The sequence below is a fragment of the Myripristis murdjan genome, chromosome 8, assembly GCF_902150065.1.
Source record: "Myripristis murdjan chromosome 8, fMyrMur1.1, whole genome shotgun sequence".
NCBI classification, from domain to species: Eukaryota; Metazoa; Chordata; class Actinopteri; order Holocentriformes; family Holocentridae; genus Myripristis; species Myripristis murdjan.
The window spans coordinates 6,655,299-6,680,332 of NC_043987.1; the positions used below are offsets into that span (position 1 = coordinate 6,655,299).

Here is a 25,034-nt window from a genome sequence, read left to right on the forward strand (position 1 = left end):
ATGTTGCAACAAATTTAATGCTATCAGCACCAAAATTATCATACATGTAATTAACAGGACCGCTCAGTTCTCTCTCTGACTTTCTACTAAAACAACTTCCCATTGTCTTTCTATAAACCTACATTTACACAAAACAGTAACACACAACAAAATTGGAATAACTCCTAGGTATTTGGGAAAGCTAATCTTTCTCACTCTTCCTTGCAGGTTCAGCACTGAGGCAAATGGACTGGTAGTCGAACAGGATCCCAGGACTCTAACCTGGTCTTTCCTATTCAGATAAAATCACAGGACTCTAACCTGGTCTTTTCTATTTCTGGCAGTATAACAGGACTCTAACCTGGTCTTTTCTAGCCTTAATTTTTACTGAATTTTTTACTACCTCTGTCACCTAAATGCTAAACCTGATTCTGAGGCTAACAAGAAGCAAATCCTAGAAGCTTCTAAACACACACAAAAAGAACCCTTTACAATAACCCCCTTCACAACCATACAGCAAACTTACATGAAATTGGGATGGCGTCAACTTCTTTGGGACTCCAGATTCAGACCTCCAGACAACACACAGCAACAGCAATTGGGTTTTCAAAAGGATCCCTTACCTCTTTGTGAATTTGGATTCTCAAGTCGCTGGTGTGTCCTTGGTCTGAAAAAGGAGTCTCCGTGGAAGTATGTTGCCATCCGGGTCACGGCACCATTTGTTGAAGAAAAACCACTGTAGTCCAATCTAGGAGTTTGCTGTAGTGGTGTGAGTTTATTGAAGTATACCGGCACACTGGTGAACTGACCGACACAGAGGGTATCTGGTACAGTGAGCTGACCAAGAGCAATGTCAGGGGAAGACCTTTATACAGTGAGTACAGACGGTATGTAAATAGGCAGAGAACAAAAGGTGAGGAAAGGTATTGTAAGGCAGAGATCAAGGTATTGTAAGGCAGTGATCAGGTAGGGAGCAGTTCCGAAGGCATGATACGTGTTCGTGTTCACACCCACAGGTTTAAAGGCCAGGGTCAGACGACAGGATGGGCCCGGGCCAGACGACTGGAGATTCAGTCAATTAGCAAGTCTAAATCAATCAGGAAGTCTGAGCTGCCTAAAATGTGTATTTTCCTTTTACAATACCAAAAGTAAATATAACATCTTTGTTTGTTCAGTCAGCTGGGGAACAGTCTTCTGTTCTTCCCACAGTGTTAGTCTGTTTCTCAGAGGTGAGCCTGTCCGCTGCTCAGAACCGCCTGAGGAGAAATGCCCTGTGTCTGTCAGAGCCCGACATAAAGCCCCGTCCCAGCCCGCAGCTCTCCACAGTTTTCTCTGCTGTATAACTCTTGTGTTCTACAAATTAGTTTGAGAATTAGGTCATCTGATTAAGATACATTTTATGTTGCTGGTTGTCAAAATCTGGATGGATATTTTATTTCATTCTTTATTATTTTATGTTTTTGATTCATTTATATATATTTTTTTCAGTTATATTTTTCAAGACTTGGTGAATTGATTTTTTTATTTTTTTTTTTTTAATAACTAGGCCTACCCTTTTTAGTTTTGTTAATATTGGCAATAGTAAGAAGTGTTATTGTTGGGTTCGAATATATTTGATAATGTAGGCCATCCCAATTAAGTGTCATGTTGTTATAATCTGGATGAGGAATATTTTATTTTATTTTTTATTATTTAATTTTTCAGTTTTCCCCCTGAGGGATTGCCAAATTATTGTGGTCAAGGGGTTTGCGTGCCTCAGTAACCCTAGGAGCTACACCACCAGGAGCTAGGCCTTCAGGTGGGACACCCAAGTTGGACAGGTCTTAGGGTAGAGGCCTGACAAAGTACAATCCAATTCCATGACAAAATCCAATTCCATGACGAAAACAGTTATCCACTTTCCCATGGTCGCCATGTCCCCCCTTCACATTTCTGTCTGCCCCCTCATATATGCCTGTCTAGAACCGGCCCTGTGGCCATGTCTCTTCAGAGTACAGATGCTGCTGGTAATATTGTGATTCTGGGCTGAAACCAGGATTTTCTTCTTAATAAATAAGTTACTATAAGTAAAACTATGTCTTCGAGTTTTTTTTCTCATAATTTACAACTTTACAATTCTCTTTCTCATACATTTGTGAGTTTTTTTTTCACAAATATGTAACTTTAATCTCAGAATTTCTGATTTTTTTTTTTTTTGCAAATTTGTGACTTTGTAATCTCAGAATTTTCTTTTTTTCCCGAGTTTTGTTTCTCCTCATATTTTTTTTTTAATCTTGGAAAATCTGACTTATTTTTCCTCTGAATGTTTCCCCCTCCCTATACAAAGGCCCTAATACGCCTCCGCAACATGTGGCTGTTGGAAGAAAGAAACTCTGAGCTAAGGCACAGCTGTAACATTTTCAATGAGACACACAGTTTGAAAAGCTTTTTCCTGTAAATGATCTCAGTAAGCTGGTAGCTCGAAACCACAAAACCATCTGTTAAAAGAGAGGAAATGCAAGAATTTCACCTGAGCAACAGCTGCAAGTAGCAATGAGCAGCATTGTGGGTATTGGAGTCCTTGTTTATTGTCCCAGCAGTTCAGCCTTCACTTTACTTTGGTGATAATAATGTAGTTATTATTTGATAGACATGATGGAAAGCGTATGTTTCCCTGCTGCCTGCTGCATGTGGGCCTTTGGTCAGCTGTCGGGTTGGAGTGCAGTCTCGAGCAGGCGCGTGTCCGTTTCAATCAGAGCGTCAGTCTGTGGCGGTGCAGGCAGGAAGCCCGTGTGGCTGCTGGGCTCAACACTGTGTTGGTTTTTCACTCTGAGATGCACAAGCCAGTGGCTGGGCATTTATTTTGAAATGTTTTATCTAACCCTCTGGACACCGTTTCCTTTATTGCTTTCAAAAATATAAAATAAATCGCCACTTTGGCAAGTGGAGTTGCAGTTTTTTGTTGGTAAATGCTGAAGCATAGAATTCTGTCTTAAGATGTAGATATAAAATTCAGAAAAAATCCCACCCTCTCCCAAAAAGAAAACAAATACAAATAAAAAGAAAAGGAAAAGAAAAGAAAGAAAAAACAAAAAGACAAAACTTTTTTTCTTACAGGACAAAAGTAGGAAAAAGTCTGGATATAAGTGTTCTTTTAACTGAGTCAGCTGTTGTTTCTGTCCATCACATTTCATGGAAATCCCTCAATTCACTGAGATGCTGATAGAGAAAACTAACATAATGTAGGGGAAAAAATTATGGAGCAGGGGAAGGGGGGTAATATTCTGAGGAAAAAAACACAGAATTTCCAAGATTAAATTTGCAGATTTATGAGAAAAAAAACTCTGAGATTATAAAATCACAAATTTACAAAAGAAAAACTGTGAAACATATATATATATATATATATATATATATATATATATATATATATATATATATATATATATATTTTTTTTTTTTTTTTATTCTTTTTGGTCAAGGAACCACATCACTTCACTTTGCAAGGTTGGATCAACCACAAATGATTTTCACTATTCAATAAATGCAAAGGTCCTTGAAACAAAGAGACAAACAAACAAATAAAAGACGATTTAGGCCAATGATGATTAGTGAGTGTTGCACAGGATCTTTTTCCATATGCCCCTGTCCTCGATGCCACTCAGGATGGCAAAATGCCAGCAGCTGATTAGGATGAGGTTTTCCTATGGAATGAGGACGCCCTCTAGTGAAATTCAGAGCATGTGTGCAGATCTGCTGTTTAAAGGAAAGTAGTACATTGAAAAGAAAAAGAAAGTTTTACAGCTGCCCACAAAGGAGAAGCATGGTTAAGGGATGTGGTATGTAATTCAATTCACTTCACTTCAATTCAGTTGAATTCAATGTTATTTATTTATATAACCCAGAATCACAAATTACAAATTTGTCTCAAGGGGCTTTACAGGAATGCAACATCCTCTGTCCTTAGACCCTCACATCGGAAGAGGAACAACTCCCTAAAAAACCCCTTTAACAGGGAGAAAAATAGGAAGAAACCTCAGGGGAGCAACAGAGGAGGGATCCCTCCCCAGGACGGACAGACGTGCAATGGATGTTGTACGCACAGAAACAGAATACAGATTACATAATGCCATTGTTAGTGCAAAGGTGGATTGCTGGTGCTTGCTGGAGATTAAATTTAAATGCATTTAAAGTTAAATATTTCAGCTATGTGACACTGGTTTTTAGATGAGATAGGATGAAGAAAATGAAGCTCTGCTCTTCTCTGGGACTATAAAGCACCACTTTTCAGTGCTTTTGGAGCTAAAACAGCCAAATCAGAATCTAACATGGTTGTGTTGTAGACTACTATAATATGAAAACATGATATTGTTTACAGGCAGACTATACATCAGGGGAGGGTTATGTTATGTTATGTTATGCTATGTTATGTTATGTTATGTTATGTTATGTTATGTTATGTTATGTTATGTTATGTTATGTTAAGGTATGACGTGATAATTCTCAATTCTCAAACAAATGATTTAAAAATGCCTCAGGAGTTAGATAGATAACTCTTTTACCCATCATGATCCAAAACATGAGAGCATTTCTCTCCATGATTTATGTTTTTGTGCAAATGTGAAATCATAACATTAGGCTCAAGATGTGTTACATTACGACTGTGGGTTAGTCTTGGATTGAACCTGAAGGGTTTTATGGTTCCTCAGTCTGGTCCTTTGGTGCCCCCTCCCATTTTAGCTGTATAGTCTGCCTTCCAAAACTGCCACCAGCTCAAAACTAGGCCATTTATACTTACTGCTGAAGATTCAAGATAATATTGACAGTAGACTACACCTGAATACAGCTATATCTATAACTATATCTATCTATCTATCTATCTATCTATCTATCTATCTATCTATCTATCTATCTATCTATCTATCCATTGTGTGACTGCGTTCAGTGGCTGTGAGTGGCGCCCAACTGTTTGAGTCATCCATGAAGACCTACCTGAACTCTGTGACTTACCTGATCAGCTAGAATTCGAACTGAGAAACGATGCTACTCCATATTATCCTCATGCACAAAGGCAACAGCGGGAGAGGGGCTATTGCCAAATACAAGATACATAGATAGATGGAACTGACCCCAGGTCCCGTCTCCGTATCAAGGAGCAGGCGCAGGCGGTATAGCTGTAACGGCAACGACCCGTGGTCCAAGACGGTATTCATCCCCTGTTGAGAAGCCACGGAGCAGTCATTGGCACATCATGGCGGCGCAGTCCGGACAGCAGCACGGTCCTTGCGACCAGATGTTCAGCAGGCCAATGCCACATCTCCATGACATCCGTGACGCAGGCGCCGTCTCCTCGTATCAGCAGAGAGCGCCTGCATCACTCAGGATCACCAGTCTGTGGCCTCTAGTCTCTGCGCAGGCTGCACCGACCACCGTAGACCGGCCTGAGGACACACCTGCTGACCAGCAGCAGGTATGTGACAAACACCTGCTGCCGACCTGGCCTTTTAAAGACTCCGACTGACGTCACATTCAACCAAATGATGACGTTGCACGCGCAGCACAGAAAACACCTAGAACACTGCTCAATATTTTACAATCACCTGCACTGGTTTGTGACGGACGGCATGACGTCACAATGGCTACAGCTCCACGTTCTGCATTGTTGAATTTGTGTGTGTGTGTGTGTGTGTGTGTGTGTGTGTGTGTGTGTGTGTGTGTGTGTGTGTGTATATATATATATATATATATATATACTGTACATCTGGCTCCTGCTGTGTCTATCCTCTGCTTAGCAGCCAAGCTGCCCTGAACTATGTAATACATTGGATAATGCAAGAGACAATCGAACTATAAGGCCAATTGTAACAATGGTACAGGCCTCTGAAGGGGAAACTGCTCCGAAAAAAAAAAACAAAAAAACAAAAAAAACAACAACAACAGAAGAAAGGACGAGCGGAGGCGCTAATGGTGGTGCCAGTGAACCTGAAAATGACCCAAATCCTCCGGATCCTCAAAAAGGTAGCGGCGGTAACACCCCCCACCCCCACTCCCTCCCATTTTAAAAAATGAATTTCAGGCCCTGGTGTGCATCTCTTCCTTCTGGAGTTGCTATTTATTATTATTATTATTATTATTATTATTATTATTATTATTATTATTATTATTTTATTATATTTTATTCCTTTAGACACAGTAAGCATTCTAGCTATCCAGCAGTCATAAAAGATGCTGGTTCCCAACAAGGTTTCAACAAGATGGAATTAATAATAATTGAAATAATAATAATAATAATAATAATAATAATAATAATAATAATAATAATAATAATAAAATTAAATAATGGCAGCAAACTGCTAAGCAAGCCAATGTAGGTGACTATATGTCTTGTATTGGTTATATTTTACAAAAAATAAATGAATGAATGAAATCACAAAATGAAAACACAAAACCCCACATATCTTAAAAAATTAAAAATTAAAAGATATTTGATTTGCTTTTGAGGATGAGGATTACATGAGTTTTAGGCTTGTACCTTACGCCAGCAGTCATTTTCTTACCAACTTTTTGTTGTTGTTATTTGTTGTTTTTACTTTTTACTTTTTAAATTTGAACCCTTTTAAACCCTTTATCTCTTGTGAATTACTTTCACCACGTGAGTCAAATAGCCTGTGGTGTCCTTGTTCTCGTATTTCATTTTCCATTCACAGTTACTTTCACTTTCACACTCCCTTACAGGAAACAAGGTTACAAAAGAGAGGGGTCGCAACAAGTTGCTGAGTGGAAAGCTTTGCTGAAAGGAGCGCAGGGCGGTCAGCCTTTTAGCAGTAAAGACTGCTGCAGTAAAGAGTCGGGCAGCACCTCAAACCTGAAGCTCACAGGCTGCTGTACAGACTGGAAACACACAGGTAAACTGTAACAGGGCAAGTGAACCTGGTGTCGGCCTACCTGTACCTGTGTACAGTGTACTGACGGAGCGGAGTGTCCACAGTGAGTTGAAGCCGCAGAAATACCACAAGCTCAGGCGTCATGTCGGCCGCAGACCATGAGGAACCGGGGGAACGTAAGTTAAAAATGAACTTCGCTTTTTAGTTTAGCTGTTACACTTTACGCAAGGTATCGTCTGGAAACGCGCAGAATCACTTCGCACAGGAGGGGTCAACGACACGAGTGTTTTTTCATAGCAAAGCAGGGTATTTGTAAACCCTATCCTCAGCCAGTAACGCAAAATAACCGCTCAAAATGAGAGAAATCCCCTCGCTTGTCTGGGAAAAGAAACTGCGTGCGGGCAAGGGCGGGAATGAAAACAATTCTTTAAATAAACGTATATATAAATAGACGTATAGCCTATGCCTTGACCCACAGTGGGTGTGCTTCCTTTTCGGTTATTTTATTTTTATTTTATTTTTATTTTTTTCATTTGCTTCATGAGACTTTTTTTTTTTTTTTTTTTTTTTTTTTGTATCATGTGCAGTGATTCACCAGAAGCAAACAATCATATGACCAGAGCCAAACTGTGTCATGGCAACACATGAAACTGGGCTTCATGTCCTCTGTTGAACCCAGTCTCTCTGGTGTTAGAACATTGTGTTCAAGGAATGCATCTGTAGGCAGACAGGAGAGTGAAGGAACAAGTGGCTGCAGACTACGCGGTGGTGAATAGTTAGAGTCAGGCCATAATCTGTGAGTTCGTGTCAGTGTCAGTTGATTAAAAAGTCTCTTTTGTACAGCCAGTGGTGCAGCTTGTGAGTGGACTGCTGACTTGAGTCAAATTCAGCCAGAAGGGTCAGTTTCAGGGACTATAAAGCTCTAATAATTGCATTCCCGCTTTTGCTCAAGGCGTTGATGCCATTTAATAATAATAAAAATATAATTACTAAAAATATAGCTGGAGGCAGCCATGAAAGGGGCCCAAGCACTCATGCAAAATGAGGGACAGAAAGTCCAACTGCAAGAAAAGTCATTGCAGTGGCTTCGGAAAATCGAAGATGATTTTTTCCCTTCCTGTTCAACTGTCGCCAAACTCGATTGACAAGTCACATATTTTTTATTCAACAAGTCATATCTCAGTATCTGTGCAAGATACATAAATGAAACAACGTTTGTCAGATTTAGAAGCACATAACGATAAATTCGGCCCACTTTTTTCTGTGAAATTGCTCCGACAATCTGAGTTAGCCTATCATCTAAAATGTTACAAGCCATGTTCACTGGAAGTAATTTTGACTAAATTTGGAGTTTAGCATTATATGCTGTCTAGTGTCACATCTACTAAGTTTCAGTAGAACTAGTCGAGCCAGTTCTGAGAAATACACTTTTTGTGTCTGTGGTGCCCCCTATGGGTCAATGTCAAGTGCTCGTGCACACCAGGTAAGGGACCTTATTTTAATATTTTCAATAAGTTTCATCTCAATCAATTGCCATTTCATAAATTAATGGCATTTTAAATCTGACATGCCATTTTTGCAAAATTTTGAATGATCATAATTTGATGAAATTTCATTGTATTGGAAATTCCCTTGCACTTCTGAAAGATGGACATCCCTAGAAGGTCCCTGTCAAATGGTGTTTAAATCTGACAAGTGCAAAAAACAAAAACAAAAAAAACAAAAAAAAAACACAAAAAAACAAAACAAAACAGGGTTTTGGAAAAAATCCAGAATGGCAGAAAATCCAATATGGCGGGTGCATTAACATAGAGTGATAAAAACAACTGTAGTTATGTTGTTATTTCAAAATTCTCATCACCTTTCCAACCGAACAGAATCATTTAGTCATCCAGGCATAATCCAATGTCTAATAAAGATTAATCTCAAATTTATCAGCACCACTCCAGCCAACCAGGATCAATTATTCATCCGGGCATAATCAAATATGAAGATTAATGGAAAATTTTGAGAGCAGACTTTTTTGTCATGTTTCCCTAGCAGAAGAAGAGATTTTTGGTAACTAGCAAAAAATATATTTATATATTATTTTTATCATATAATGTCCAGTCTACCAGTATCATTGGAGCCATGGCGGGATGTTGACGGAGTCAACAGAGAATAAGCAAACAATGTACACACTGATAATGGTGGCACGATGGAAAAGAGATACTGTACTCTAAAGTGTTCCCTTGTTGTTGAATTTACAGAGGCAGAGACCTTGAGGATCATGCTGCTTGGAAAGTGCGGGGCAGGCAAGAGCTCGAGTGGGAACACCATCCTTGGCCGAGAGGCATTTAAATCAGACATGAAGCTCAGCAGAGTTACTAAGATCTGCGAAAAGGAGGTCGGGATGGTTGATGATCAACCTGTTGCTGTGATTGACACTCCCGGGCTTTTTGAAATTGAGATCGACCGGAAGAAAGAGGACATTATTCGAGAGATCCTGAAGTGCGTCAAACTCCAGGAACCAGGACCACATGCCTTTGTGATTGTGGTCCCTTTGGGAAGGATGACCCAGGAGGATCAAGACACCAACACGCTGATTGAGAAACATTTTGGCCCAAATGTGTGGGACTACACCATCGTGCTGTTCACCCACGGGGATCGTTTGGAGGGCAAAACAATAAACGATGTCATCTCCGAAAGCGAAGAGAACCTCCGCAACTTCATACGCAAGTGTAGCGGCGGCTTCCATGTCTTCAACAACAAGAATCCAGAGGACTCGGATCAGGTGACCAGCTTTCTGACAAAGATCCATACCCTGGTGGCCCTGAATGGACGAGGTCACTACCGCACAGACCTGTACCCACCAAAGGAGAGGAGGATCAGGAAAATACAGGAGAGCATCCTCACAACCAGAGATAAGGAGATCAACCAAAAGGAGACTGAGCTGCAGGAGCTTCACAAGGACCAAGAGCTGCAGAAGAGAAAGAGGGAGCTGTGGAGAAAAGAGGAGGAGAGGGCCAGACTGGAAGCTGAAAACAAGATAAGGAACGAGTTCAACACAATGATACTGCTCATTATTTTGGCGGTCTTGGCTGCAGCATTCCTGTGTATTGTGAGTCCAGATGCATGTTTGCCAGTACTTGCCACAGCAGTTTTGACTTGGATTTTAATCATAATCTGTACACGTATTTCAGGAAAAATGACATGGGATGTTAGAAATAAGATAAAGTAACTATGTTTTGAGATACTGACATGCTCTTCAGTCTGTGCTGGATCTTCTTTGTTTCTTGCATTCTACTTCATTTTCTTGCATGTTGTGTTTCACATCCTTTTGTTTTTTGGTTGACTGTTCACTAGTTAGATCTAGGCACATACATTTTCTGTGAACTCTTTGAGACAAGCAAATGATCCTGGATTTTAAAAATAAATAAACTTAAATGTGATGTGTCAGATTTTGTGTGTCAGAAAATGTGTCAGAGTGACCCTTTTTATGTGTGTATGGGGTGGGTATAATGACTAGTAAAATAAGTCATTAATTCAAAATTCAGTTATATTTTATTGCATTTCATAGGTTTCTTGCTGTATTTTCTGTGACTTTACTGTCCACCATGGTGGAAATTTGTCTCACACTAAACATAATACATTAAGACACATAGCCAGTAACATCAATGGCATTAAATGACATAAGTCAAAGAGGAAAAAAAAAACAACTTGCTGCTTCACCAACTAATTCATTTATGTTATTAATGAATTATTAATCAATTATAAATTGTTTATGCACTTCATTTAATTATTATTTATGCTATTTTAATCGCTTGTCGGTGCCTTTCTTTAATTGAAACCCCACGTCTAATGTCTAATCTCATTTCAATGAGACGGCATTCCAGATGTTGCACTGTCTGCACTGACACGTGAAGTCAAATGTGGCTTTCCAAACAAGTGACTTGCTGGCGCCACCTCCTGGTGTAGCTGCAGTACTGCAGCTGGGCGGCGCTGCGGCGGCGTTGAAGTTTCGTTTCCAGAGAAGAGAAAAAGGAAGAGTCAACCAGGTAAGGCGCGCTTTCTGAATTTGACTTTTGAAGTTATTCAGAGTACGCTCTGTGGTCATTTCACGGACTATTACAGGCGTGTTACATGCCACTGGCGGTCAGGTGTTAGGTGAGGGGTTAGGGTTAGACCTATCCAGCAGAGTCTCCGAACAGAAACATTTTGAAACATGAAGCACTCTCCGCGCAGGCTGCATGTGACCCAGAGTAATCACTCAGGTAAATACAACAAGATTTTTCTTCTAAAATAATCCTGATTCCGGCCAATATCCAGTCTCATCGCGCTGTCAGTAATGTCTGTTGCAGCACATTCACGGAGCTGTTTGGTCACATAATTTGCTCGGATGAACGATGTTAAGTCGCACCACGAAAGTTTAATGATAGCGCAGGATAGAACTACCTGTCATAGTTCGATAGCAGAGCAAAGTCAACACTGTTATGTAACTAAGGTGTGCCCGCCCACTCCACCTTGATTTTGTCAACCGATTCTAAGATATCAGAGCGTTACAGTCTCTGTTTCTCTCTCTCTCTCTCTCTCTCTCTCTCTCTCTCTCTCTCTCTCTCTCTGAAAATGGGAAACAAGCCCTATATGCTCTTGTGAGCAAATAAGGTTGGCCAAATAGTCACACAGTCACCCCTTTGATTAAAAAAAAAATGGATGAAATGTTTTCACAAGATGAAGCGTTGGAGAGGAAAAGGAGGAGGTCCAGACTCACTGAAGACGAAGAGGAAGAGGATAAGAGACTGAGCCTGAGGAGAAAACAGAGAGTGTTATATACTGAGGATGATGGTGAGGAGGAGGAGGAGGAGGACGATGAAGAGGAGGAGGAGCACTGTGAGCAGCCAGGTCCATCCAGCCAGAGCACCCACATCCAGAGTGAGTCTCACGGTCAGTGGCCATTACTTTATAATGTAGATTTTAAAGCAGTCAGAGCACACTATGGCTCTCATTGAAAACACATATTGGTTGAGGTAGTCCTGTGTCCACTGTATCTGATCACTGAAGATCGAGAGTTACACATGTCATAGTTACAAAATAGATCATGGCAGCCGTGAGAGACTATAGGAAATTAATCTGGCAGTACATTTTAATGTATTCAACATGAAGAAAGAAGCCGTGGCCTCCTGCTCGTCATCTGCGGGAACAAAAAGGGCCTGCTGGATGTGGACAAGCTGGCCAGTGGTGAGTAGGAGCAAAATAATTCTTCTGGAAAAGGTGATTGTGCTCTCGCTGTCTAAAATTCTTGATCTGATAACCAATTTTTCAGTCTCTGTAGTCAGCCTTTCAATGCTTTCTTTTCATCTGTTGTGCCATAAGTTGCTAATTATGCCATTTTTCATTTTTGCATTGCATCTTATTTGGGATGCATGCTGTGTAGGTGAGTTGTGCATCGAGTGTGAAGGCTGTTGGATATCCCCCCCTGCCTTTGAGATCTTAGGGGGGAAAGGTTGCAGCAGGAAATGGAAAAGTAGTATCTCTCTTAAAAATAAACCTCTGCAGTTTTGGTTTGAGGTAATTTTTTTTTTCTTTTTCATACACAACTTAACATATTTTATTATGGGAATCATCTTATCCATCGTTGTAATTTCACTGGCTTCTACGCCAAGACCTCATTTTCAAGTTTTTCATGCACACGTTTTTGGGCTTGCTGTCACATCCAACCCAGTTATGATACATAAACCTGTGCTTCACAACATTTTCTCCTCATTAATGTTAATTGCCAGTTAGTTGCAAAACTAACTAATGCTGAATCAGCTGTGTGAACAAACTAAATCCGCTGTCTCAGTGGGACAGTTTTGTAAAATAATGGATTAGAATCTGGCAGATAAGATATACAAAGTTAAGATAAGATATACACAGTTTGAAAAAAATACAATATGATTCCATGCATGGAAATAAAGCTCCTTATGAATTACTGTTGAACTCAACATTTCAAGTTAAAATGTTATGGCTTTTTGAAGCCAAAGGCTTATTGCACCCAGTCAGCTGATCAATACAGTGGAGTTGTCATCAAGACCCAACTGTTCCTGGATTTTTTTTTACTAATCAATGAATAATTTAATGAATAATTCTAACCATTTTGCCTCACAAAACAAGTATTTCCACAAATATTACAGCAGGGCTACCTGATGACTCCTGGGTTTAAAAAAGGAAGCACTGCAAGCAAAAAGGTAACAAATGCCAGACTACACTGTTATGATAAACAAAGTCACAATAACTGATTTGAGTGTTGAGGTTTTACTTTTTTTTCTGTGGTCCCAGCAGAGGAAAATCACATCATCAAGCAGCGAATCAGGGAGATCAGAAAGCCCCTCTGAAGGTTTGTAACGCCACATAGAAGCAAAATCATATTTTGTGCCCTGCCTGTTTTATTCTGCAGCATTAAAAAAAAAAAAAAAAAAAAAAAAAACTAATGAAATTAAAATAACTTAAAGTACCAAATTACCAAATTACATTTAGTCAATTAAAAAACTACCAAGAGGTAATTAATAATTAGGAGGTCTAAAAATAGAGATGCATATGACATCTACTGGAATAGTCACTGAGTTAACAGGACAATGTCATTTCTTCATTGATTATTTGATAATAAACCGTGGTTGTTGCTTACTGTGTACATATCTTTGTATCCCTGTCAAAGAGCCAGGCTCAGAGGAGGAGGTGCTGGAGGAAGATGATACAGAGGAAGACTGGCATCCAGACCTTGACGAGGCATCAGAGGAACTGACCCTGGAAACACAGGAGGAAGAGGAGGGAAGGCCGTGGCATGAAAATGGAGGGGGTGATAAAGACTTGAGAGGTGAAAGAAACAAAGAAAATGATAACATGGCAACAGGAGAAATGGAAGATGATGCAGATGCAGATGATGCTGATGCTGCTGCTGCTGATGATGATGATGATGACAATAATGACAGCAGCGTTTCTGATCTTGTAGGAATCATTTTATCACAGGTGGCTAACTGCTGAATTTCACCTTAAATGATGCTGGCAGCTTCGCCTGCGGGGCATTTTTGCAGAGTTGTGGCTCTTTGACACGCTTGTTCTTGCAGGAGAGGGGAGCCTTTGGTACATCATCCCAGGATATGAGAACCATGTGGAGAAAGGTTGGGCCAAGCAGAGGAGCTGCTTACACATACTTGTCGAGAGGTTGTCAGAGGTAAAGTGAAGATGAAGGCAGCTACAAATTGGTTGTTTTCTCCATTTTGTTCTAACTGTTGTCTTAAAATACCTGCAAAATATTATCATAGAATTATATTAAAGGACCTCAACAGTGTTAAAATGTTTATCCCATTAACCACAATTTTCCAACATTCTGCAACAAACCGTTTTGCAAATCATGTCGGGGTACCAACGATTTCACAGCATATAATCAAAAACATCCTGCCTGATAATCACAATATGGTCGCCATTCAGAAATGCTGAAACTGATTATTGGCTGTGCAAAGCGAACTGTTTCGCTCCACCCAGTTTCAAGTCATCAGAACACAACAGTGCTGCTGCTTTTAGGAAAACTAAGGTGGATAATGTGTTGAAGTCTCTGAAAGTTCCTTTTCATATCATAGTGGACTGAATGGAAACCAATGACTGGATAAAAAGGTAGCAAGAATGCTATAAATGTTCTAAAATACGAAGATTGGCATAAACATTTAGTATATCCATTTTATAAATATTACACTAAACATGCACTGGTGTCATTCACTGGTAATAGTAGATGGCACTTTTTATACCACGAATACAACTACAATAAGAGTAGCCACTGTGCTTACAGCACAACCAAATTTGCAGAGGGTTTTTTTCCACCACTGCTAAACAACAAAATAGAGAAAATCAGCTGTACAGTGATATAATTAGAGAGAACTATGCACTGTTAGCAAATGATGATGCTTTGTCAGTGATCTGTTGAAGACCCTTCTTTTATTTCTGACCAGCTGCTGTATGTTCTGATGGCTCTTCTTTAGACCAGATGTGTTCTGTTCTTAGGTCAGATGTGAACCTCTGCCATCCAGCTGTGTGCAACAAGAGCATCAAGTTGGAGGTAGGTGTTTTTGCTCATTGTGAACTCCTCTGATTGTTGAGCAAAATGAACTCGGTGTACAAAGTGCCATCAGAGCCCCCACATGCAGAATATTTACCTCAATATATTGATCTCAAGTTAATTTTGATAGCCGAGTATAGCTGTAAAAACATGAGACAGGCTATGTGTTGCTTGCTGAGGAGATAGATGTGATGGAGTGCTCTGCCTCTTTCTGTTTGAGTTGATTTCCTTGCTTTGTGATTCGGAGCAGGTATCAAAGATTTACAGTGAGGCAACCGATTCAATTTTAAACACCAATCATTGTCGTGGTGGCAAAAACTAGAAAAGGCGCAGGTGTAAAGTAGTTGGAATTATCGTTCTAGCCATGCGGGGTGATGCATATAGTCTGATGTCCATTGTGTGTTTTGTACCGTGCTTTACGGCTTGTTTTTGTGGAGCATAAACTCTGTAAATTATGTAATTGTCGATACATACTGACGGACCAAAATCATCAAAAATGTAAATTCCATTTGTCAACAGAGGATAGGCGTATACCATGGGATGAGGATGGAGACAGCGGAATGGAGGCCATCCAGTCTTGTGAAGATGAGATAATAGATCCACTCATCTCTGTCTCCAGTGGAGATATTAAAGAGGAAGTCTCACCTCCAGATGTCACACCCAGCGTAGCTGGGGATGCCGGGTCAAGCCGTAATCACATTTCCAGCGTCAGCCCCTTCCCTGTCCTGTCAGTCAGTGCAGAGCACACAACGCTGTTACCTGTCAGCATGATCTTAGGTCTGTTCCATTTTGTCTTCCCTGAATCGTTGTTTATGAATATACCCCAGGGATTCATTTGAATATCATATTTCATGTCTTCTCCCACCTGCAGAATATGATGGCATCGTACTCAAACAGGAGGAGAAGGAAGATAAAGACTCACAAACTGAGCAGAGGAGAGAGCAGGAGCAGATATCTGAACCTGTTGCTGCTGAGTATCTGCTAGACTTGCAGCAGCAGCAGCCCGCTCAGGCAGAGGCTACTACAGACACTCTGTCCACGTCACAAAATCACTGCCCTCCTTCCTCAGGCCCAGGCTCAGCTGTGTGTGTGTCCCACTGCCCTGCTCGAGTCCCGCACAACCACAAAAAGAAGGCCCTAGGTTGGCGCAGGAGGAGGAGCCTGAGACTCCCTGCAGCACAGGGCTGCTGTGGCAGAGACAAGGCCCAAGACAGGAGGCGTGAGAGGAGGGAGTTGGTCATGATCGACTCCCTACAGCAGATCTGTGAGGCGCAGCACAAGATCATCAACGTTTTGGATCAGCTCTGCTCCAAACAGGCCACACTGATCAAGCTGGTGCAGAGACTGAGCGCTAACATGAAATCAAGACGCTAGTGCACCAGCACTAGCTCGGACCGCTCAGAATCTACTACGGGTTATGATTATTTGAAAGAATTTTATGGAAAAGTCAGCACCGACCAAGACTGTAAAAAACACGGTTTAGAATGGTCTCCTTTGTATTTGTATGCCTGGTATATTTTTCCAGTCCTGCTTTATTTAGGTTCCTTTTTAGTATGACTGAAATGGAATTTGATGTAAATTATTTTCAGGTTTGGAAAAGTATTGAAATGGAAAAAAACATTTGCACCTTAAGGACTACAGTCCTGTTTTTATTTTCATAATAAAGACCATTCAAGCAGCAAGTTTTTGGTCATGTTTTTGAGAATATACTGTAGGTGTGAAAGCTGCAGCTGCCACTAGTGTGGACTGAATGAGCAGCAACAAAGTGTTAGGGAAAAGCCAGTATTTTGAGGGCTGTCGCCTCAATACTAATGTAAACCCCTGGTTGGATAAGGATTCTAAATTGGATAGGAAGATGAATCTGACACATAGTCTCAGTGTTAAAACTGATAAAATAATTGCTGTCTGTGGTTTTCTATGGGCTGTGGCAATAATTTTGACAAATAATAGCTCGCAGAAACGTTTTGGAAAAAAAAAAAAAAAAAAAGAACTAGTTCATTTTTGGAACCATGAACTTAGTTCAAAATTTTGAATTCATGAACTATGAACTGAACCAGTTCATTTTAAAATTTGTGAACTGAACTTTGAACTAGTTCATGTAGAAAGTGAACTTTCCTAACACTGGAAATGTGAGTGAAATGTCATCACAGTATAGGGCAGTGGCTGGCACACTCTGAGTCACCAGGGCTAAAAGAGGCAGTTGTAATTAACTGAACAGCGCTGTTTCACTTTTTGTTAGTACTTGAAGTTTAGTTTGTGCACTAAGGTGAAACTGCCTGGATCAGAGGGTGGCATCACCCACTGGACTCTTCATGCAGCTCAACAGAGGTGGTGGGAAATACCAGCTGGGCTTCTGATAAAATAAGAAAATATAGAGTTGGTCTAACTTTTTATGTTCTTACATATGAAAAACAACCTTGATTAAACTAATGTACACAAGACACAAGTGCAAAAACAGGAGTACACTTTGTGAAATGTTCCAGTTGAACAGTAGAAACAAAATGAATGTTTAAACAATGTAAACACACACGGTCACAACTCTGTATTTCTAGACCTTTTCACGACTGTTTCTGCAGATGTTACAGAATCCCTCATGTTCCTATGCTTTTCATAACTGTGGCATGCAATACACAGCGAAGACATCACATCTGAATAGACTTCAGTGCGCATGGCATATTACTGTATTTAGTCACTCATGCATTCCTCCTCCTCCTTGCTGTTTTGAGGTTGTAGGCCATAAGAACAAGCCCCAGCAGGCTCCGGCTTATTCTGATTACAAAGAAAGGCATCACATGAAACACCTGGAGGTTCCAGGGTGTTTTAGTTTTATTCTTTTAAGTGTGTTATTCTGTGTAGTTCGTCCCAGTAGCGAACTGACATTTTGACAAATCATGGTAGGTAGAGTTTCTTTTCCCACACAGGGCTGTTTTAGTCATTTCCCCTTTGTTTTGTTTTATTTTATTTTATTCCCATTAGGATAATAGCTGAGTTTGATTTCAATTTGTACAACACATCAACTGTGTGAATTTACCTGTGTGAAAAATATTGCAGGCTGTAAATGAAAAGCTCACCCCCGAAATCCAGGAGGTGGCGCTAATGCTCCACGCAACGCGAGAGCCAACTGACGTTTTAAAAATACACAAAGAAGAAGACTGACGGGGGAACCAAAATAGTGACGGACCAACATGGCTGGCAATGTGAGCGATAGGAAACTTAAACCATTTTATTCTAATAACAGTTTCATATGTTAAATTGGAGACGCGTTTAACAAATTCACCGCCTCGTGCTGATATAAAAATGACCGCAGCTGTGTAAATTACCATTACGTGAGATAACCTGAATTGGCGAGGTTGCTAGCTGTCATTCCCTTACCTTTCCTTTAACAAGCTCTCCCGGTCAGGTTAACGTGAGTTAGAACTGGTAGTTAAACAGTTCGTCATGTGGGGGGAGATTGAGCCTCCAGATAAACCCCAGCAGACTTCTTATGAAAGCAGAGACGAGAAGAAAGCAGCTGTGTGCCACCGGGAGCCGCAGGAGGCTTTACCTGGCCGTGAGGCGAGCAGGGAGCCCCGGCAGGACCGCCAGGTGAGAGAGAGACACCTGCCCGACGGATTAAACAACCTTTGTATCCTGCCCCGGCTCACAAATGTGGTTTCCATAGGCGTGTTTTTCCGTTTCCCAGGAGGTGACCAGCTGTGTGAGCGCCATGGTGGAGGCAGTGGCTCGGAGCGGCATCCAGGTGAAGAGCCAGCAGATCGGAGAGGCTGAGCTGACTCTGGATCAGCGCAGAGAGGAGCTGCTGCAGCAGTACAGGAGCAGACCGCTGGTGTTCCTGGAGAGGTACCAGGTAGGCCCCAGGTCAGTGTGTGTGTGTGTGTGTGTGTGTGTGTGTGTGTGTGTGTGTGTGTGTGTGTGTGTGTGTGTGTGTGTGTGTGTGTGTGTGTGTGTGTGTGTGTGCTTCAAAAAGTCAGTGATGAAAGCAAAAATCTTGGTTATCATCAGCGTCTCAGATGTTCACTGCATTCTGGGTCTTACTTTCCTTGTGTACTCATGTTCTCTAAACTTTACTACATTTCCAAGAATGACTTTAAACAATCCCAAGTCAAGGGGCTGTGGACTTGCTGCATTCAGCTGGTTGCAGTTGCCAAAAAAAAAAAAAAAAAAGAGAATGAAAGATTTGTCGCCTGAGGAAAAAAAATGACAGTTTTCCGCCCACAGAATGTGCACAGAATGTCTGCATTGCATTCTGGTCTGTTGAGGCTACGGTGCCTGCAGATATTGTGTATCTCTGCCTCTGCTGTGATGGATTTTTCCCTGTGATTGTTGAATGCCAGTGTCAAATTGTATCTAGAAAGAAGCCCTTGCTTTTTGAATCTGCCGGGCTGATGCCAAAAACCTGACATTTACTGTTGATGTTTTCAACAGCTGAAAATTTTCTGCTGCCAAACTTGACACATGGGACCGATATTGAATTCCCCACACAAGGCTGTAAGGGATGCAGGCTCTCTAAACTTTTTAAAGGACAACTGAAAACATATTTATTCAACATTGCTTTTTGATAACTGTAACAATCCCTTTGTTTTATTCTTATATTCTGTCCTTTTAGATCATTTTTATGTTTTCCATTTTTATATCATGCTCTGCTCCTTCTATTTTTACAGTTCCTTATGTCTTCCTTTGTGTTATCTCTATCTTTCATATATCTTATTGATATTTGTTCTGGCTTTTGCTGCGTCTTTTGTTTATTATTCAACCTCAGTTCAAGTTCAAAGACCTTGAGCTACACTGCTGTATGAAAGATGCAATATAAATCTAATTTTTTTTAAATTATTAAATCATGCAGTCCACACGCTGCAGATGCAAAGCACATTACTAACAGTTGTTTAACCTCCATCAGGGGAGGTAGATGGAGCTAAAGTCTTTGCCCCATTCCACCTGTTTGTCTCTTAGCAGGACATGACTTTGTATGTGGAAAGTGGATCTGAGCAGGTCATGAAAATATTACCAAAACTGCAACATCAGCAAGTGCAATATCAAAATTGCAGGAGCTGCAATTTTATTAATAAATAAATAAATGTGACAAAATTCCTTTATAAGTATTGTGGTGCTACAGAGATGCCCTGGCCTATAAATCTTAATCTCTAGATGTAAGAGAACATATGTTCAATACACATGCCTGCGAACAATCACATTGTCATTTTTTAAACCTTTGAAACCTGAATGAATTCACTTGATTTCTTTCAAAAATGTGAAAAAAGCCAACAAGCAAATTGGCATGAAATGACCAGAAAATTGGTAAACAATTACTAGAATATTAATATTTACCCCCCACCCAAAAAAGGGAATTTTGTCAAGTGGGTGAAATTAAACCATTCAAAATTAAAGGTTTCACAAGCATTGAAACATAAAAAAATCCCATGCTGATGTAGCATCACTTTGATAATCATAAATATCGTATGATTGTTAATTAAAAAAAACATTTATTGCTAATTTTCAGAGTTTTTTGTAATTTGCTAATCACCTTTTCCTCTCTTGTTTTGGAAAGAAATCCAGTGAATTTGCTCCTGTCTCAAAGGGTTAATATATATTGTTCAGCCTCACTGGAAAAGTTGGCCATGTGGTGAGGAAGAACTGATTGTGTATCTATCAGCAGATGTAAGAAGAGGCAAACCTGTCATTATCGACCCTATCAGTCAACATGGGGACAGGGGAGTGCTCTGTTCTGGTTTAGTCATAACCTCTCTGCCCGTTCCTCTAAAACTGAGGTCAGCAGTGGAGGGGCAGCCCCAGTAGCCATGTGAACACAGTAGCACTGATGGGACATGTAGTGTGATAATCAGTCAAAACGACTAGACGTGGGAAGACATACATCATGTCTCATTTCAAATTCAGTTATGAAAATGTGTGCATATCCTGATGTTAAACATTCTTGGTAATGGGGTATGGAAGAAATGATTAATTCTGAATGTGATGTGAGAGTGGGTGTGTGGACAGTGTGTGCAAGAGTACTTGTAACATAATTATAACCTGAATTGTTTGACTATCTCATTTATCATTGCCAGAGGTAGACAGTGTAATGGAATGGAATATTTCTTCATGTAAAGGGGTAAATGTTACTCAAATTAGAGTAGGAGGCCTTGTTTGGGAAATTACACAAAACAAATCAGCTCAAGTAAATGAAAACACAGACTTTTAAATGCCGCATTAACCTCAAGTACAGTAACTAGAATAGCTTTTGTGGCTTTCCATCTGTGATCCTGATCTAGCAAATCTGCTCTCATAAAACCACACTTCCTCAAAGCAGGTGTGTTAAATACAGGTTGCTATGATGAACGTTGTCTGACCTTTCCGGTTTCCAGGCGTACCTGAAGCCCCAGCATCTCGCGGCGTTCAGCCACCTCAGCTCGGACCCGCGGGCCCAGCACTACAGCAGAGTGATACAGAGACGAAGTGCAGGACACACTAACAGGACCAGAGTCCGAAACCAGCGCTACGCCGCCCTCAGGGCCCTGCAGAGGGGTAAGGGCTAAGGATTAGGTTTTACACTGGAGATCCATGCCCAAATAGCTGATGCAGGACAGTAACTTTAACAGCATTAACAAATGGAGAGCAACTTTCTTTTGCTCTCTGTCGCATTAAAAACCCTTGAGTAACTTGTGTGTTCTCTGTCTGTCTGCTTAACCTGCCACCCCTGTCTGTCTGGCCTGCCTCCACTCCCAGAGGGTCACTACTTTAGCGAGGAGCAGATGCGGAAGAGGGAGCCCCTGCTGTATGAGCAGTACATCGGCCAGTACCTAACCGATGAGGAGGTGAGAGAAGATGATGAAGAACTAGGGTTATCCTACTTTTACAATCAGTAGTTTTCATTTTATTTTCAATTACAAACTCTAGTTTAGTTTTAGCTTCTCTTTAGACAGTGTTTGTTACTCTGTTTGGTTTTATTCAGTTTTGATTAATCTTTCTTTGTTTATTCGTACTGCAGGTGCTGGAGCGCTCCCAGGAGGCCATGCAGGGAGGTGCAGACAGGGGAGCAGAGGGCCCGGGGTGCGGCACGGGAGGGCTCGCCCACATCCTCCTCCACTCCTACGAGGAGCGTCTCATCCAGAACCGGCTGCAGGAGGAGCAGGAGAGAGAGGAGGGCGCACAGGAGGAAGACGAGGATGGGGAAGACGATGGTGAGAGATGACATTGAAGTGCATTTCCATAAAATGTACATCACATGCGTGGGGTTCCAGCAGTTTGTTTTTATGTTGCACAGTTGATGATGGGATGCGATCGGGGTGTAACAGTTTTGTAATGAAACTGAAAAACTGATTCTCTCAAGAAAATGTGTGGTGAACCTGTGATTAGTAATAACATTAGGCTTTTTCCGCAAGCTGCATACAAGGTTGCACAGCCTTTACAGAACACAGGCAAAAGCCCTGTTCAGCTTTTTCTGTTCAGTTGCTGCTTTTAATGTTACTCCAGCCAAAATTTTGACTTTGAAACCAATGCCAGGTATAGTATCGCCATACTTGATACCAAAACGATACCATGGCAAAAAAAAAAAAAAAGGTGATTATCACAATTTATTGGAGTGCCTGGCACTTGGCAGTTACTCACAAATGTGGCACCAGTCATCACTGCCGATGCTGCATAGGAACTATTACAGTTAGATTTCTTGAAATTTGGCATTGACTTAATAGAATAAAGTTTATTGCCATTTGCACAGGTACATCGCAGTACACGTTATTGGTATTATCATTTGTAAATGATAATAAATGGTGATGCAAACCAAGCCGTGGCCCAAAATCCAATGTAAAAACAAAACTATGAAAAGCGTGAACTGCTACACTCCCTGGGATGAGAGAGAGAGAGAAGAAGGACATTGTCGGACCGCCTGTCTCTCTCGCCTTCCACTTCACTCAGTAGCAGTCAGTGTTCATATACGGTTAAGTGACGAGGCGAAGGAGAAAATGTGTCTTTTTCTCCCTCCTTCCCTCTTCATTCTGTTGGCCATCATGTATTTCTCTCTCTACGTTCCTGTGGTAGATGATGGTGTAAAGGAAGGGGAGTGGGAGCCCACACCAGAGGAGAAGGCTCTGCTTAGGGAGGAGTTCATCAGTCAGATGCACCACCGCTTTCTGGATGGCAAGGACAAGGATTTCAACTACAGGTCAGCAGAACCGCCACTGACAGCCAGAGACACAAGCACATAGTTGCCCTCTGGATCCAAAGAGCATTAATAACTGAGTAATGTAATGTGATTCTTTGTTGATCCCCATAAAGAAATCCTTTTTTTTCTTTGCCCTGTGCAAAGTGAGGTCAAGCTGCAGGGTCTCCATTGGTTCTTCTTACCTCAACTCAACTCGTATATTATTGAATTTTATTTTTAAAATCATACATGTGTTTGTGTATTACAGTGAGGTCGATGAGAACCCGGATTATGACAACTTGGACATCGTAAGCAGAGATGCCGAAGAAAAGTACTTCGATGACGAGGAAGAGGAATATGAAGAGGAAGAAGAGGAGGAGGAATTGGAAAATAAAGAGGAGGAAGAGGAGGAAAAGATGACAGAATAGTCGTATACATTGTTGTGATTAAACTGTAAATATGAAGTGTAACAAAACAAGGAAATATTTTGTGTTTTTTACCTTTAATGCTTAAGTGTAAAAGGCTGGTAATAAACATCGGTCTTTGTAATTTGGAGTTGATCTTTATTTACAATCAAATGTAATGATCATTATATCAGCTGTAAAAACAAAACAAAACAAAAAAACAACAACAGAGCGATATGACTTTTTTCATCCTGGAGCTCAGATGAGAAATATGGCATCTTTCCTCATAAACAGCTGTAAGTCTGAGCCTGGAGATCTGACTCCTAATTTCCCTTTGACATTCATTATGCTTGTACAGTACAGGCCAAAAGTTTGGACACACCTTCTCATTCAATGCGTTTTCTTTATTTTCATGACTATTTACATTGTAGATTCTAACTGAAGGAATCAAAACTATGAATGAACACGTGGAGTTATGTACTTAACAAAAAAAGGTGAAATAACTGAAAACATGTTTTATATTCTAGTTTCTTCAAAATAGCCACCCTTTGCTCTGATTACTGCTTTGCACACTCTTGGCATTCTCTCCATGAGCTTCAGCAGGTAGTCACCTGAAATGGTTTTCACTTCACAGGTGTGCCTTATCAGGATTAATTAGTGGAATTTCTTGCTTTATCAATGGGGTTGGGACCATCAGTTGTGTTGTGCAGAAGTCAGGTTACTACACAGCCGACAGCCCTATTGGACAACTGTTAAAATTCATATTATGGCAAGAACCAGTCAGCTAACTAAAGAAAAATGAGTGGCCATCATTACTTTAAGAAATGAAGGTCAGTCAGTCCGGAAAATTGCAAAAACTTTAAATGTGTCCCCAAGTGGAGTCGCAAAAACCATCAAGCGCTACAACAAAACTGGCACACATGAGGACTGACCCAGGAAAGGAAGACCAAGAGTCACCTCTGCTTCTGAGGACAAGTTCATCCAAGTCACCAGCCTCAGAAATCACAAGTTAACAGCAGCTCAGATCAGAGACCAGATAAATGCCACACAGAGTTCTAGCAGCAGACCCATCTCTAGAACAACTGTTAAGAGGAGACTGTGCCAATCAGGCCTTCATGGTCAAATAGCTGCTAGGAAACCACTGCTAAGGAGAGGCAACAAGCAGAAGAGATTTGTTTGGGCCAAGAAACACAAGGAATGGACATTAGACCAGTGGAAATCTGTGCTTTGGTCTGATGAGTCCAAATTTGAGATCTTTGGTTCCAACCGCCGTGTCTTTGTGAGACGCAGAAAAGGTGAACGGATGGATTCCACATGCCTGGTTCCCACTGTGAAGCATGGAGGAGGAGGTGTGATGGTGTGGGGGTGTTTTGCTGGTGACACTGTTGGGGATTTATTCAAAATTGAAGGCACACTGAACCAGCATGGCTACCACAGCATCCTGCAGCGACATGCCATCCCATCCGGTTTGCGTTTAGTTGGACGATCATTTATTTTTCAACAGGACAATGACCCCAAACACACCTCCAGGCTGTGTAAGGGCTATCTGACCAAGAAGGAGAGTGATGGAGTGCTGCGGCAGATGA

General features: G+C 40.9%; 3 protein-coding genes across 4 annotated transcripts; all 3 read left to right on the forward strand.

Annotated features, from left to right (window-relative positions):
* The first annotated feature begins 6,708 nt into the window (after positions 1–6,708).
* On the forward strand, positions 6,709–10,238 carry LOC115363419 (GTPase IMAP family member 7-like). Its single transcript, XM_030057627.1, has 2 exons — positions 6,709–7,018; positions 9,092–10,238. The coding sequence occupies exons 1-2, from the start codon at positions 6,985–6,987 to the stop codon at positions 10,060–10,062; spliced, it is 1,005 nt and encodes a 334-aa protein (XP_029913487.1). The 5' UTR covers positions 6,709–6,984; the 3' UTR covers positions 10,063–10,238.
* Positions 10,239–11,658: 1,420 nt separating this feature from the next.
* Positions 11,659–16,586, forward strand: LOC115363416 (uncharacterized). Its single transcript, XM_030057623.1, has 10 exons — positions 11,659–11,765; positions 11,985–12,059; positions 12,256–12,389; positions 12,995–13,048; positions 13,140–13,197; positions 13,516–13,674; positions 13,925–14,031; positions 14,856–14,910; positions 15,430–15,687; positions 15,782–16,586. The coding sequence occupies exons 4-10, from the start codon at positions 13,007–13,009 to the stop codon at positions 16,282–16,284; spliced, it is 1,182 nt and encodes a 393-aa protein (XP_029913483.1). The 5' UTR covers positions 11,659–11,765; positions 11,985–12,059; positions 12,256–12,389; positions 12,995–13,006; the 3' UTR covers positions 16,285–16,586.
* Positions 16,587–18,073: 1,487 nt separating this feature from the next.
* Positions 18,074–23,593, forward strand: ccdc97 (coiled-coil domain containing 97). Of its 2 annotated transcripts, none has more exons than XM_030057625.1 (7): positions 18,074–18,495; positions 18,572–18,757; positions 21,270–21,429; positions 21,631–21,719; positions 21,893–22,085; positions 22,942–23,065; positions 23,313–23,593. In XM_030057625.1, the coding sequence occupies exons 1-7, from the start codon at positions 18,349–18,351 to the stop codon at positions 23,470–23,472; spliced, it is 1,059 nt and encodes a 352-aa protein (XP_029913485.1). In that variant the 5' UTR covers positions 18,074–18,348; the 3' UTR covers positions 23,473–23,593. The 2 variants fall into 2 exon arrangements, with proteins under 2 accessions (XP_029913485.1, XP_029913486.1); XM_030057626.1 differs by having other exon boundaries at positions 18,593–18,757.
* Positions 23,594–25,034: the final 1,441 nt, after the last annotated feature.